The sequence below is a fragment of the Lissotriton vulgaris genome, chromosome 2_1 (assembly GCF_964263255.1).
Source record: "Lissotriton vulgaris chromosome 2_1, aLisVul1.2, whole genome shotgun sequence".
Lineage (NCBI taxonomy): Eukaryota > Metazoa > Chordata > Amphibia > Caudata > Salamandridae > Lissotriton > Lissotriton vulgaris.
In genome coordinates this window covers 1317304605-1317320199 of record NC_141687.1, presented here as the reverse complement: position 1 = coordinate 1317320199, position 15595 = coordinate 1317304605, and the positions used below count along the sequence as shown (strand labels likewise).

Below are 15595 nucleotides of genomic sequence, written 5' to 3'. Positions count from 1 at the left end.
AGGTCCATAAAAGCCATGTGTATGGCACCTCTCCTGGCCTTGATATATTTCATTAAAATTAGGAATAGGTTTATATCCTGTTCCATGTTGCCTAGGCCAGCCCAAACCCCATATTGGTCTTTAAAGAAAAAAGAATGTTCCTCATCCCATTCTTCTAGCTTGCCCAGGATCACACACCCTAAGATTTTCTCAGAAATGTCTAATAGGGAAATAGGGTGGTAACTCACTGGAGGTTCCAGTTCCCTTTTTTAATTATGCGCACTATGATTGATTCCCTTTAAGAGCCGGGGGGCCTACCTCAAACACAGCTCTCAGTACATTGGTATGTAAAGGGGCCAGGAAAACTGTGTTTTGCCTAAATAAGTCAATTGGAACCTTGTCAGGACCCGGGGCCTTCCCAATTGCGGCACTTATAATAGCTTTTGACACATCTGCTGTGTCAAATAACTTTTCCAGCCAATTATCATCAATCTGAGAGGGAACAAGGTGAATATTTCATCATCCAATGGGAAAGATTTGCCAATGGCCTGTCTTCTTCGTCCTTGATTCCCACTGTAAATGCCCATGTTGGCATGAAATTATTCAGAGGTGGCTACAATGTCTAGCAAAAAGTTGCACCCAAGAAGGTTCTCATAGAACCTTTTGCAAGCCTACTCTTTTAGCTGGTTAGTATCCCATCATGTAACAACGATCTGCTCTGTGGAATGAAACATTTGAATTCAGGCATGTCCTGGTTAGATCACAAACTGTAAACAAGGTAAGCATTTTCTTTTCATTAATACACTTGGTTATTATGAATAGATGGCAAGGATAACAATCTAAATGCAGTGAAGTCATATGGTGTGAGCAAAAGAGATGTACATTTTGCTTAAAACAGCACATTTCACATATAGGTCAGGCTCTATAGTTCAGTTATAACATTAAATCACGATTTATGAAAGGCATTTATTTTCTTAAAGGGATAGAGAAGAATAAAAGAATAGTGCACCAAGTATTTTAAGAACTATAGGAATGAGAGCATTCTGTAGAATTGAAGCAGCATTTTCACTTCAGCACAATTTCTAACAACTACTTTATTATGAATATCTATGTTGACCTTCAAACATGTTTCCGTATTATTATGTGATACATTTTTCCTAAAAAATGTAAACTTCCTCAAAACCTACATCATATAACCTACCCCTTGGTGGCCTGCCTACCAAGGTGTTAGTTATCTTTATTTGCAACAACCCAGCTTTCACAAGCACATGCACACGGCACACCATTCACAGCACGCATGCATGCACAATTACACACACATTCATACAGACATACACCCAACATTGATAACAAGCATTTACAATGCAATGGTTTTGCCTTTGTTAAAGTTAGAGCTATTGGCATTGCTCTTGACATTATTTTTATTTTATTTATGTTTTGTTTTAACATAAATACATGGCATTGTCATTTACAATGCCACTAGCTTTATCTCTCGCAAATGACAGACAAAAACACCCACACAATGCCCTTCCACGCACACAGCCACACAGAGCCCCCCACACACACAGCCACACAAAGCCCCCCCACACACAGCCACACAAAGCCCCCCACACACACAGCCACACAAAGCCCCCCACACACACAGCCACACAAAGCCCCCCACACACACAGCCACACAAAGCCCCCCACACACACCCACACAGAGCACTCTACACACACTTACACAGCACAAGCAGGCAACAGGGGCACACAGAGGCACAAGCAGGCAACAGGGTCACGAAAACGGAGGCACAAGCAGGCAACAGGGTCATGAAAATGGAGGCACAAGCAGGCGACAGGGGCACGAAAACGGAGGCACAAGCAGGCAACAGGGGCACGAAAAAGGAGGCACAAGCAGGCGACAAGGGCATGAAAACGGAGGCACAAGCAGGCAACAGGGGCACACGGAGGCACAAGCAGGCAACAGGGGCACGAAAACGGAGGCACAAGCAGGCAACAGGGGCACACAGAGGCACAAGCAGGCAACAGGGGAACACAGAGGCACAAGCAGGCAACAGGGGCACACGGAGGCACAAGCAAGCAACAGGGGCACACGGAGGCAACTGCAGGCAGGACACTACCGGGCTGTGCCTTGGGACTGAGGACGCCGTGAAAATGGGGCATGTTATAGCGCCATAATTCTGTGAGTACTGACCCCCCTCCTTAAGGTGTGGAGCTCTCGGCACTGACCACTCGGCCGCCCGTAGCACAGGACACTGGTGGGCGTCATCACTGTACCAGCCCTCTCTTGGAAACTGGGAGCCCCGGCTCGTGCTGCTCTGCGGGGACAGGGTAGGTGGACAAATTCTGTCCGGGCAGCGAACGAGGGTGCGGCGGGCCTGCTGTTGCCCGGATCCTCCTGCTGAATACTGAGAGGAGCGAGGGAGCTCCGAGTGACCAGCCCGACACTACCTCACAAAGACTGAGGGCGGAGGAAGGTGCGGTAGTGGGAGCTGTAAGAGCGACATACACCCGACTCTCCAGGACCCCCTGAATGCGCCGCCGTGCACATCGGTCGGCTCACCGGCCCCCCACGCAGCAAGGGTCATACACGGATAAACGCTTTTGAGGGGTGCTGTGTGCTCGTCCCTGCCGCTGCCTCATGGTGTTTGCGGACGACATACACCCCATTCCACGACAGGGCCACCAGGGGAGGGGGCGAGAGAGAAGGAGGGAGAATCAGCGGGAGGGAACGGACAGACGGAGAGCGGGATGGGGGGTGCCGGGGCAGGAACGGACACACGGAGAGCGGGAGGAGGGGTGCGGGGGCGGGAACGGACACACGGATAGTGGGAGGAGGGGTGCGGGGGCGGGAACGGACACACGGATAGCGGGAGGGAGCCTCCCCTAGCCCCAGCACGGAGGGTAAACAAACAAAGCACTCACCTGGACTTCGTCATCACGGAATGACGAAAACAAACGCACGGCTTCCTTCTTCTGTGGCCACGCCCATCCTTCTGTAGCCACGCCCACGGAAAAAAACACAGGAACGCCTCCCAATCTGGTCCGCGTTGATGGACAGATTCCGCTCCCAATGGCTAGCCTCCATTTATGGAGCTAGCCAATGGGAGCCTGGGGCATGTACCCGAGTCCTTATTGAACTCATGAGGTTTTTTAGCGCATGCGCACTTCGTGCACATCGCCGAGGCAAAACCTAAAAAGAGCGCAGAAGGAGACAGGACCCTGGGGGAGGACAGTGGATAAGAGCTTCAGCAGAATAGGAAATATAATCAGGTATAGTACAAGATGAACGTCACAAGCCCGCTTTGAAAGAATACATATCTGAGAAATAATGTAGATAAGGAAGCCAGAGGCGCAGTATAATTGGGAGGTTAGGATTTGCCAAGCAGCAGATGCGTAGAAAGTAGAGGATTGCTATTCTTCAAGACACACCAAGGTCACCAGTAGTGTAGCATTGATGTGAAAGCGTAACCAATGATAACATGTGCACCGGAGATGCATTTTCGAAACCACGTGATTAGTCGTTTTTGCAGAAAGTGTTGCTTTTGATAACAATGTTGTTCGTAGAAGATGTTCATTGATTATGTAAATGTGTTCCATATTCACAATTATAAGAAAACATAAGAAGCTGTGTGTCACACTAAATCGAGGATCAGATTCCAGGGGCATATTATCAAGAACAGTGTTAAAATTATCGCCGGTTTAGCGCCACAAAACTGCCGCTAAAACAGCGATATTGGGCTTGATAATATGCAGTGGAGAATTCCAATAGAAGCCCATGTTCACACCGGATCATGGACTTCTATTGGAATTCTCAAGGGCATATTATCAAGCCAATTATCGCCGTTTTAGCAGCAGTTTTCTGCCGCTAAACCGGCGATAATTTTTAAAGCCGTTCTTTATAATATGCCCCTTAGTTCTTTAGAGCTGACTGACCTTTTGCACTTGTTTTTCTTTATATTAAAGTGTATACTATTTTGCCAACAGAAATCGTCATTTTTTTCCCTTGATTTCGGCAATCATACTGTTGTGTGTTGAGTCCTGACCCTCATACTACATTGCTGAGAAGACTGTCACTGCTCACCATTCGTGCTACTGAGTGTCAATTGCTATGGGGTTGTACTTGGCTCGGTTTGCAGAGCAATATTAGGATGGACCCCGGAGACAACAGAGGGAAACAAACTCAACCCAGGCAGTTGAAACACAGTGACATGGAGTCTGACACCCACAAATCTCTGCTGAATTTACCAAGAGATATTTCATGTAGGAATATTACAATAATACTACTCAGAGACACAGAGATTTATCAGTTCCCATCTCTATTTCAGCCAATAGTATATATACAATAAATCGAAAGCACTGTTTATAAGGTTAACAAAATTTTATGCAAAAAGCATATGTAAAATTATTACAGCAGACATTAAAATAAATGTGGCTATTATAAATGGTCACAGAGTAAATATGAAAACAGACCACATCTTAACTTAAATTAATTCTATTGCTAATAAATACTATTTAATAATAATAAGCACTAAAAGAACTGCCATTGTGAGGTGTGGCTAGCTTAGTATTCAACAGCAGTTTTGAAATGGGTCTTCTATTAAAGAAAGCACATTCTAAAATGAATGTGATGTGGATGGTCACGTGTCATTGTTAACACTCATATTAGACTGGTAAATTAAAATAATAAAACGATAAGGGCAGGATTGGAAGGGGTGGGGGAAGCAACACAGAAAGCGAGGAGCCGTGGGGAAAAGTTGAAGGGGGAAAAAAACACAAGGGCGAGAGAGCTAGAAAACACACACACACCCACAGAGTAATTTAAGAAAAATATTAAAGTAGTTCCTTGAATGAAAGCAAGGTCAGCAGGATTTCCTGGATGAAAACTGGTCAATGTAACTGGTCTGTCGGCTGAGGTACATCTTGGGGCCCGGTATCGGTGTGTGTCACGTCCTCTTAAGTTGCAGCCACTGGGACATCCAGAATGAGTTATCTCATGTGGTCTGTAAACCGCATCATCCGATAGACCAGTAACGCCTTCAATACTAGGACAACCTTAAGTTGTGAAGAGTTACACTCCTAAAACGATTACTTCAAGCTTTGCAGAGAATGGGTTGGCAATGACAGAGAATCGTTTTTAGCGTTTAGTGTTGGCAATTGTTTTCTCACTCATGGGCTGTTATCTCTCGATCATGAAGAAGCATAGATAAAATTTGCAACATTTAATCTTTGTGATTCCACGTTTATCTTTATGGAAAGGCCTTAAAAATATTGTGTAATGTTATGTGATGACCAGTCCTTCTGATGATCACTATTTTTAATGCGAGAATGTTTACAATATGATTATATAAAACTAGGATGTAAATTTCTCCAAAGTTCTTACCATCCTGAATTCACACCTTGTAAGGGACGGGTGCAATACCATCAAGGGAATATTTACACCTCCGCCTGCCCCACCGCCCAGATCCGCGCATCACCGCCGCGACCCGGGACTCAACCGCTAAGAAAACACACCGCCAGCGGCCCGGGACCCGTGAGCAGCATCGGAGCGGCCGCGCTATGATTGGCTCGCTCAGGGAGGCTCGTCTGAGAAGGACACGCTGCCATTGGTCCACCGCCAGGGTCTACACGAAGGAGCTGCGCTCCTATTGGCCGAGGACCGTAGAGGCGTGCGGCGTCATCAGGGGCTCGTCCCGAGAGCCGCGCACGGATTGGACGCGCGCCTGTGCCCCTCGAGAAGAGGCGCTGCTGCCGGGGAGGTCCTCCTGCCAGCCCCTGGGACCTCGCGTGACTGCTGCCTACCCCGCGTGTGGCAAACTCGTCACCAGAGATCCCCGACTGTTGTGGGGGCATAACGAGGAGCAAGGGGAAGGTGATCGGAAGCGCTGAGAGCGCAGGAGAGACGTGGCGGAAAAGCACTCCCTCATGCAGGAAGGCGGGTGCCGGCTCAATGCCGGACCAGATTCGGGGGCGTTCCCGAGGACAGGCTTTCGGCTGACGTCGCCAAAAGCCAAAAATTCTCGGGAACGCCCCCGAATCTGGTCCGAGATTGACGGACGTCCCCTCCTCCCAATGGCTAGTCTCTATTTATGGAGCTATCCAATGGGAGGAGGGGGCGTAGACCCGACTGCACATACAACTCATAAGGTTTTTTGGCGCATGCGTACTGAAGTACGCATCGCCAGTCAAAACCTAAAAACAAGCATTTACAATGCAATGGTTTTGCCTTTGTTAAAGTTAGAGCTATTGGCATTGCTCTTGACATTTTTTTTATTTATGTTTTTTTTAACATAAATAAATGGCATTGTCATTTACAATAGCAGGGCAGGGCACAGGGAAGGGGGGCGAGGAGAGACGAAGGAGAGCTGCGGGCTCTTGTTGTAATGCTTGCATAGATGAGTTGGTGGATGCATGCATGGGTGCATGCATGGATGGGTGTATGGATGGGTGTATGGATAGATGGATGGATAGATGCATATATACAGCCAATCCCTCAACAATGTATGCAATCCACCAACCCATCCAACCAACAACCCATCCATGCATCCACCCATACATCCATGCATCATGCATACATCCATCATGCATCCATCCACCCACTGTGTCCCACTCCGACCCCTCTAAATATAACTCATTTTTTCTGAGCAAAAAAACAATCTTGGGCACAAATATTTCTGATGGGAACATGCTAAGCATGGGCGAATTTTGCGAATCTCGCGTTCGCGAATTTTGCGGATTTGCGAACTCGCAATCCGCAAAATCCGCGAATTCTCGCGAATTTGCGGATTGTTTTTTTTGTGTTTGCGCGGGTTTCTGCCAGTTCGCGAGGGTTTTGTACAATGTCGCAAATTGCGAACTTACCTGTTGGGTCGCAAGTTTTGCGAACTTGTTGTTTCTACGTGTCCAGCCTGTTTGGGGCACTCTTCTTCATCACTGCCACTCTCTGTCACCACTGCCACTCTCTGACTACTCATGCCACCCTCTGGCCCACCCATGCCACCCTCTGTTTCATCACAGCACCCTCTGGTTGTCCAGTCAGTGTACATTATTGTGGCAACGCAAGCACACCTTCCCTGCCTCAAGTGACCTGAATTAATTTGGGGCTGATTAATGTGTCACAGAATATTTTTTTAGCTGGCACCTGCTTCCTTAGTGCTTCCTGATTAGTGATCTTTTGCACTTGCTAAGTGCTTTCATTGTTGCAAAATTAGTTACAACACCTGCCCTGCCCCAACTGACAATAATGAATTAGGGGCTGATTAATGGATTTGAACTTCCAGCCTGGCTCCTGCTTGTCTCCCTTAGCTGTAATTCAGGACCTTTGTGGCATATGTGTAACTATTCTGAGGTTCAGAGCAGGGTCACATAATAGTTGCAACTGGCAACTGAACTCTGGAGGGGCCCCTCAGGAAGCACTACAGGAAATGGCTACTAATGATGAGCCTGAACTTTTGAACCTGGTAAGTAGTTTCAGTTTTGCTAAGATCGTATTTCTGCAATTTTGCACTTATTCGCGGGGCGCGAAGTTGTACTGGGAAGCCGCGAACTCACACAAACAGTGCGAGCAAAATCCGCTGCTCGCGGATTTGCGGATTTTGCGGGAGATTCGCAAATCTCGCGGATTGCGAATTTACCGAAAATCCGCAAAATCCGCGAGCGAAACGGATTTTCCGCCCATGCTTAGAACATGCCTCTACTGCCATGGACGGATAATGTGTCTAAATCGCCATGGTACAGGGTGAGTTCATTAGCTCTCCTTCACAACTCTCAAAGCAGGTGCACGCTTATCACAAGTCCTTAACATTTTTTTTACTAATGCCTCCATTTTGAGAAGCTGGCGGAGTGGGTCACGTCCCTTGCAAATGGTCAAACTGATTCCCACGCGGTCCTGCGGTAGTATTTCACACATGATGTGACCAACATAAACCTACGCCGCCCATGAGTACATTGGGATGGCTGAGCTGGTGACTGTGGAGAACTATAGTGCTTCCAACTTCCCCCCAACAACCCCCCAACTTCCATGATCTTAGATGCCTTGCGTGCACCGTTGGGCACTCAAGCAAGTGAGCACACATATTTCACGTCTGGAAACTCAATCTACCTCTGGGTCCGTCAGTGGTTTCTGCACAAGACTAAAGTAAGACAAGCGACAACCTCAAGGTGCTTTACATTGTCCTGAAGCCCACCACATACTGATACCTTAGTACCCTCTACAGTTTCTCTGCGCGGGTTTGAGCTTCTCCTGGGTCCAGAGACTTCTGACTTTTACCTAAACCTCTCTGGCCTCAACTGCTTTTTATTATTTTATTTATTCAGTTTTTACATAATTGCAATCAGGCCTCAAGAGAGACATCAGAGCACTGCACAGACCTACAAATGGAATAGGAGGCAAAGAAAAGGTTTGACATGAAGCAAGATTTTCTGGAGATTGAGAAGGCTTAATAGACATGATAAAACGAGGAAAATAAGGTGATCTAAATAGAAAAGGTCACATTTTTTAGATTCATATTCTTTTTTAGCTGAAATAGGGAAGGGGCAGTTTGAAGCAAAGAGCATCTTTCCTACTGCAAAAGCGAAGATGAGCAAAATCACAAGTTTTGTTCTGCTGCTCCCCCGCCCCTCTTCCTTCCCCCGGGTGATTTCCAGGCTAGCACATTCTCCAGATGAGAGCCAATACCTACGTTTGCTGGATGACGTCGGACATAAGAGAAAGAACAAAGTGGATGAGTAAAGAGATAAGGATGGAAAGAGTGAAGTATTAGAGTGACTGTAAAGAGGGAGGCGATGAAGGAAGAAAAGGAGGGATATGAACAATTAAAAGATAGGAAAATATGAAAGCAAGGAAATACAAGGATGGGGAGGATAGAATGGTGAAAAAAGAGGGAATAAGAAGGAAGAAACACACACTAACAACCACGCCGGAAACAGACAGTACTCCCAGGCAGGGCTAAAGTAACAGGTAGTGCTCTCCCATAAGGCCCTTATTCTCTAGACATACTGATGAGAGAAGATCTCTGCAGCCAGATATAAGCATTGGCAAAGCCAGCAGAACTGGTTTTAATGTGCAAAACAGCGTCAGCACATAACAGAGAGAAACACAGGAGGGAACAACATCCCCCCTCCCCCCCCCGCCCGAGGAGAGGCAGAAAAGTGTACAGTTGTAAACTAGTCCCCTGGGTCCCTAGTTCAATGCAAACGCTTGATTTGAATAGCACATTTGACTGAGCCACGAAAACCTCAAGCCAATGGCTGAACGAGACTGGTCGAGGAAAGCCAATGACTGAAAGGGGAGGATGCATAGCCTACTGTATGTATATGTGTGTTTGACAGCCGTGCTGTCAATCCCCAGACCCGAAAAAGCAATATCGAGCAAGGCCCTGAAAAAACAAAGACCCAAGACGTGCAGAAAATTCCCAGAGCGAGACGCGTGAAATACAATTATCCAGCAGTATGCAGTGTAGACTGGAAGAAAAACTCCACTTCACAGCCGAGCAATCACCCACAGCACGGGCACTGGGAATGCCCAGCACCGAAAACAAGCACTCCACTAAAACACCCAGGCAGCACCCCAGAACACCATGAAGGATTCTTAGCACCCTACGGCGCTGCGTAAGGTGGCTCAATGAATAACAGGCACTCAGCACTATACGGAGTATCCCAGGAGAAAACTCCCACTCACAGGATACACCCAGGGAACCGGAATGTCGAGGGCTCCACATCCCTGGACAATAATTTATATTAAAAAAAGAAGAAGAATTAAAAAAACAGCGCCCTACTGGCAATATCACCCAGCGCATCACTGACTAGCCTAGAGAACACCCACTCCCATATTTTTAACTCGTCATATCTTTTATGAGGAGAATTATTCCCTCCTAACGTATGTGCCCCCTGAGCAGGGGGAGAGAGGATGTAAAGCACCACAAAGAATATGCATCGCCCTGTTGTACTGCCAACACAAGCAGGCCACAGCATCACACCCACTGCATAGTTTATTGAATAGAAAGCAGTGCGTAGCACAGTGACACAACACCCAGTAGTGCACACTTTGTCCAACACTTCCTATTAAAGGGCAGATTACACCCAGTACCTCAACCAATACCAAGGGCCCCATGGCACAGAATAAAGAACTGAGAGGGCCCGGTAACATACCCAGCAGAACTACCCGGCATACCTCTGCAGACAGGCTCATTGACACAGACAGAGAGACAGGCGTGGAGGCAGGACGGCAAACACAGATAGGCAGACAGACCCCGGGCACTTCCGGCCGGCCGCGCTAGGATTGGCCGGCCGGCTAGTCACTTCCGGGTCGCCGCGGGCAGCGCGGCGGCCCGTCTCTAGCTCAGGCAGGCGGGCGGCGAAGTTTCCCGGGAAGGTCGATGCAGGCTGCTTCCTCCTTCCGGCTCTCTCCTCCTCCTGCGATGACGCGGAGGGGGGCTCGGCCGGCTGGGCCAATCCCAGCGCGGCCCGGGCTTGAAGGCGGGCGCTGCTTCCTCCTCTCACTCGGGGCTGCGGCGGTGAATACACGGAGCAATGCCGGGTGGGCACCGGCCTTAAATCTAAATATTAAGCGAGGTGGGCTCTCGCTCGGGGTACCACAACAGCGGCAAGGTCCCTGGCAGGGTGGGCACCTGCCAGCGGACAAAATACTCGAAAATCAGGTGCCGGCAATGCCGGACCAGATTCAGGGGCGTTCCCGGCTTTTGGCTGACGTAGCGTTACGTAGCCAAAAGCCAAAAATTCTCGGGAACGCCCCCGAATCTGATCCTGCATTGACGGACAGGCCAGTCTTCCAATGGATAGCCTCCATTTATGGAGCTAACCAATGAATGACGGGGGCTGATTCCAACCCCTATACTATACTCATTAAGTTTTTTCTAGCGAATGCTTACTTCGTAAGCATTGGCTAGGCAAAACCTAAAAAGTACCGGCCCACAGAGAGGGGCCTTGGTAGATCCTGAAGGATTCGGACTGACACCTTCTGTCATTGGCTGACCTTGGTATGGGTCAGCCAATGAGAGGAGGCAGCAGTCGCTTACTCATCACAGAGTGAGATGGGGCCCAGCAGACTTCTCTCTGTGTCGAGATGTCACTGATGGACGTTCGACCCTAGCCCCTTCAGGGCTTAAAACTGAAGTACCCAGGTCCGAGCCAATTGTTGTGTCTCCTCATCACGAAGGGGAGTACCTCCAAGCTCGGTAGTTTAAGCCCACAGGGCTGTGAAATCTTCAGCTCGGCAAAGTTCGGCTCAGGCGGCCAGGCACCTGCGCATTTAGAACATGTTTAGCCCCTGGCTGCCTGACCCAAATATAAAGAATGTCTGTCAGGCTGACAGCCACTAAATATTTGCAAAAAATGGAGAGGAGCCACAATGGTGGTGCCTTTGGATCGAGGGTGCATGATATCTCGTTCACTTGTGCTAGCATTTTGGTGGGGTGACTTCCCGGGCCAAATGACCAAATTTCTTAGAACTCACGGTTACATTTTTTATTGATTGTCTGAAGTTTTGATGGTATATGATGTTCTTTTGAGCTGTTTGGAGCTCAACTTTCACTCTTCTGTACCTTCGTAAGTAATAATTCATGAGGTCCTTAGTTGAAAGGCCAGTAGTATTTGTTCGCCTAAAATGGAAATGGAATATTAACATATGATAAGAGTGTTGATGCAAAAATATCTCTCTCCTAGTGATTGTGGAACAAAATTAATTCGAAGGCATCTATTCTTTCATCATGTAACTACAGCGCCACTTAGTGTTTAAAATTCAGTACTGCAAGGAGAAGGGACTTTTACAAAGGGTTACTTTTCTGAAGTACTGTTTCTCTACTGTTTAATACATATATATATGACATATTTCAAAGTGTCTCCTTTCTGTTTTCCAGAGAATCCTCGAACAGAACACTGCCCTGGTGAGTTGATACATATGCTTAAAATATTCCATGTCATACGTTGGAGGTGTTAGAAGGAGATGTGGCCTAGCGGCTAGAGACCTGGAGCACTAGGTTCAAGTTTGGGCCTCGGCTCGAGGCCCTGTGCTTCTGGGCAAATCACTTAATTATCCTCCCCGTGCCTTAAATACGTATAATATCTGGTTCTCAGGTGCTAAACGTCGGCTTCCCGTGTAAAACGCTCTAATGCCCTTGGGACAAGTTCGCGCTATATAAAACTGCAGAAAGTAACGAAGGACCGGATCCATGCCAGATTTTTTAGGTTATTCATATCTTCATGCAGTTTGTTTGGTAGCCGCTACTTATTCTGAAAATCTGCCATTGGTCCAGAACCAGCTGGACCAACGCTGCTATTTTTCAAGTTTTATGCATGCTGTTTAGTACTGTCATTGCCCACACTGGGAAATATGTTATGAATCTGGAGGGAAGGGGGTGGGGAGTGTCTGTTGATTTTTTTCATATTATTTTAATTAAGAAAGCAGAGGACTGGACTCCCTGCACACTTATCATGTGTGGTTCATCAAACGAAGTGAAAGAAAGCCCTTCTTCGTTTTTTTTCCATGACTTATCTTCCAGTGTTTTCTTTGCATTTCATATATATGCATATGGCTGTGATTGTGTTGCTCAAACCTGCACAGGACTCTGCACCGGGGATGGTTTGAAGATTTCATTTGCCCAGAACAGTGGCGTAGTAAGGGGGGCACGAGGTTTGGGGACGGTGGCCCGCAACGCCCCTCCGCCCGCTGCGAGCAGCAAGCGCAGGGGCCGCCACCCAATGGTATTAAGAATACGACCCTCTGGGCCATGGCAAGATGTTGCCTTGGATATTCTAGGTCCGATCAGTTACAATGGCACACAAATGTATGTGTCATACACTATTTGTGCACAGTTCTGGTGACGAGATTAAAATCGAGCTCCTTGTCTTTCATGGGCAACCCTCAAAATTGCAAACCTACGTTTCCTCCACAGAGCACCTTGTGCAGCTGGTTTCAGTCCCAAACATGGCACACACATCTGCTCGTCTACGAATAATTAATACTCGGTGTTTTGAAGACTTCGTTTTCATTACGAGTGTGTTTATAGAATTAGACTGGAAATGCACGGAATGCTCGAATAATAATGAAATGTGTTTTAATTGGACACGTGTTGGATGCATATAAGCCTCAAAGCATGATTAGTTGACAAGGAGTAAATTACATTATTTGTTTTAAAAATATCATTTGAAAAACATCTGTGGACAATAGTACCGAGTCAGCAAAGGTACATCTTGAAACCATGTAGGGCTCATGTCTCTTAAGCAGGAAGAAAACGGGCAGAGCAGAAGGAAATAAATGTATTTATCTGCGATCCCTTCCTGTATCTGAGAGTAATACCTCTTCTCTATTGTCATTTTCTCTTGAAGAAAAAAAGTCACCTGAAAATAGAGGGATAGGCTGACGGGTGAATGTTTTGGTGCTGGAAAGACACAGGGTTAATTTTCATAGAATATTGAGTTCCCCATTGAAAATAAAATCATATTTGAGGCGGAAAAAGTACAGAATAAATGCCCCCTCTTTCTTTTGCCTCATCTGGAAGAAATCACTTTTACTGGGTTATGGGAATCATCACTCTTCATGCCCACACAAGCCTTTCCCTGATTGTTGACTACTTTGCTGTTATCATACATATGTTGCACTTCAGCTCCCTATGGGCATCTTTCTGTGAGTGTGGGTGCACGGGTCACAGTTAGATGTTGTTAGGTCAGTCAATGAGCCCTAAATATGCATCTACTCGTTGCTTTCATTTGAATAAAACATTGTCACACAGTGGCTTAGTCCAAGTAAGCAAACATAAACCACAACTCCAAAACTGCACATATTTGTTAGCTGCCAAGCCAGGTGCTTTGTGCTGCAGCCCTTAGGGACCCTCTTTAGTGCCTCGGGGCTTAGGTACCGGGGTACCATTTACTAGGGACCTACAAAGGGTGCTAAAGATTTTGCCAATTATGGGAACAATTGTACAGTTTTGGGAAAGAGCTCTGGCACTGGGAACCTGGTGAGCAGGAACCCAGTGCATTGACAGTCAAAATCACATAATTTACCAGGCAAAAGGTGGGTGTGACCATGTCAAAAAGGGACACTTTCTACACTTTCTTTATATTTACAGATTGAGGCCCACGCATTTAGGGACAGACCTTTCTCGAAAAAAATGCCTTGTTTCCATGGGCAATCAAGTGCATGCACATGTTATCATACTGTTGTGTCTTCTACCAACACCAAACCCATGTAAACATCACATGTATAGATTTTAAATTCTGTTCACGATGATTGTTTGGTAGCTCCACATATGACACAGCCAACAATAATATTTGAAACACTGGCTGTCCTTCTTTTGGGTAACTGCAAAAGGATGTGGCTTAGGAAAGCTGTGCAGCATTCTTTCATAACGTATAAAAATGTATGTATCAAATGACACATTCTGTCGTAGTACTTCACAATATAAATCAAATATCCTGGCCCAGTGCAAAGTAATGTACTGCACAACCTAGCAGTGCCCTCCAAGGCAGTAAGGCGCACTTGAACAAGCCGTCCAAGCCATAACCGCTCTTAATATACCGAAACACCAGCAACTAAACCACCAGCCTGAAGGAAGTGTTGGGTTAAGGAGAGTATGTGCACCAAGGGCGGGGCAGCTGATCTTGTACAGATTTTATACTGTTTAGTACAAACAGACGTGAAGTGACTATGGGCCTATTTACGAGAGTGTCACCCAGTGCAGTACAGCAAGTTTCCTTGCCGCACTGATCTGCGTGACACAGAAAGGGTAGGAATGCTCCCTATTTAAGGCAGTATATAATAATAATAATAATAATAATAATAATATGGCATATTCCTGCCTTTTTCCCTGCTCTGGCAACATTTTGGCATCCTAGGACCAACACATGCACCCTTGAATCATTGCATTTCATGCATACAGAATGTTTTTTTTGTGCAGGAAGGGACACCTTCCTGCACAAAAACAATCATGGGTGTGCTGCACAATGCAGCACACATAGAAAGAGGAAGTAACGAGGAGAAATAAACATATTTCTCCTCATTACACCTCACCTGAGAAGGCGTATCTTTTTGCTCCATTCCCATGTCTACCAGGTTGCGTGGTGCAAGAGTGATCCAAACCGGCTCATTAATAGGCTCCTATGTTCCTAGAAGAGATTTCTGCATATTGTCTGCCACTACAGTGCATTCCGATGCAAAGCACTCTCAACCAATGCAAGCGTTCAAAATAATAATCTAACTTTACAGATGTGTACAGATCTTTACAAACTTTGATGTTTTTGGAAAAGAAGAAAGGGGAACGAAGGGAAATCAACATTGGCTCAAGCCACTCACAATAGTCACAAGCGTTTCTATGGTAAACATCTGCTTTTCTGTTCACTTCTAAAAAAAAATGACAATTGGGAAGGTCTGTTGTAGGCAATAAACATACAATTAGCCAATGCACTTAGTTGCTTTGAGCAATATCAATAGATACAGGGATTATAACAGACTCAGCTGAGTCTTCAGGCAGTTGGTCAACTGAGTCAGCCTGTAGTCATGCCGTAAAACAAGTCCAGTTGTTTGATGACGATTCAGGTAGCTTGCCTATTTGAGTTTGCAGCTGCCACTTATAGTTAAATCAAAATTCAGCTAATTACC

The 15595-nt window shown here is 46.5% G+C and overlaps 1 protein-coding gene across 1 annotated transcript in view; it reads left to right on the top strand.

Annotated features, from left to right (window-relative positions):
- ADCY5 (adenylate cyclase 5) overlaps positions 1–15595 on the top strand; it is a 1577350-nt gene that overhangs the window by 1485339 nt on the left and 76416 nt on the right. Inside the window, exon 16 of the mRNA XM_086957077.1 lies at positions 11856–11882. Coding sequence (XP_086813203.1) covers positions 11856–11882 — 27 coding nt within the window. The remainder of the gene's footprint in view (positions 1–11855; positions 11883–15595) is intronic.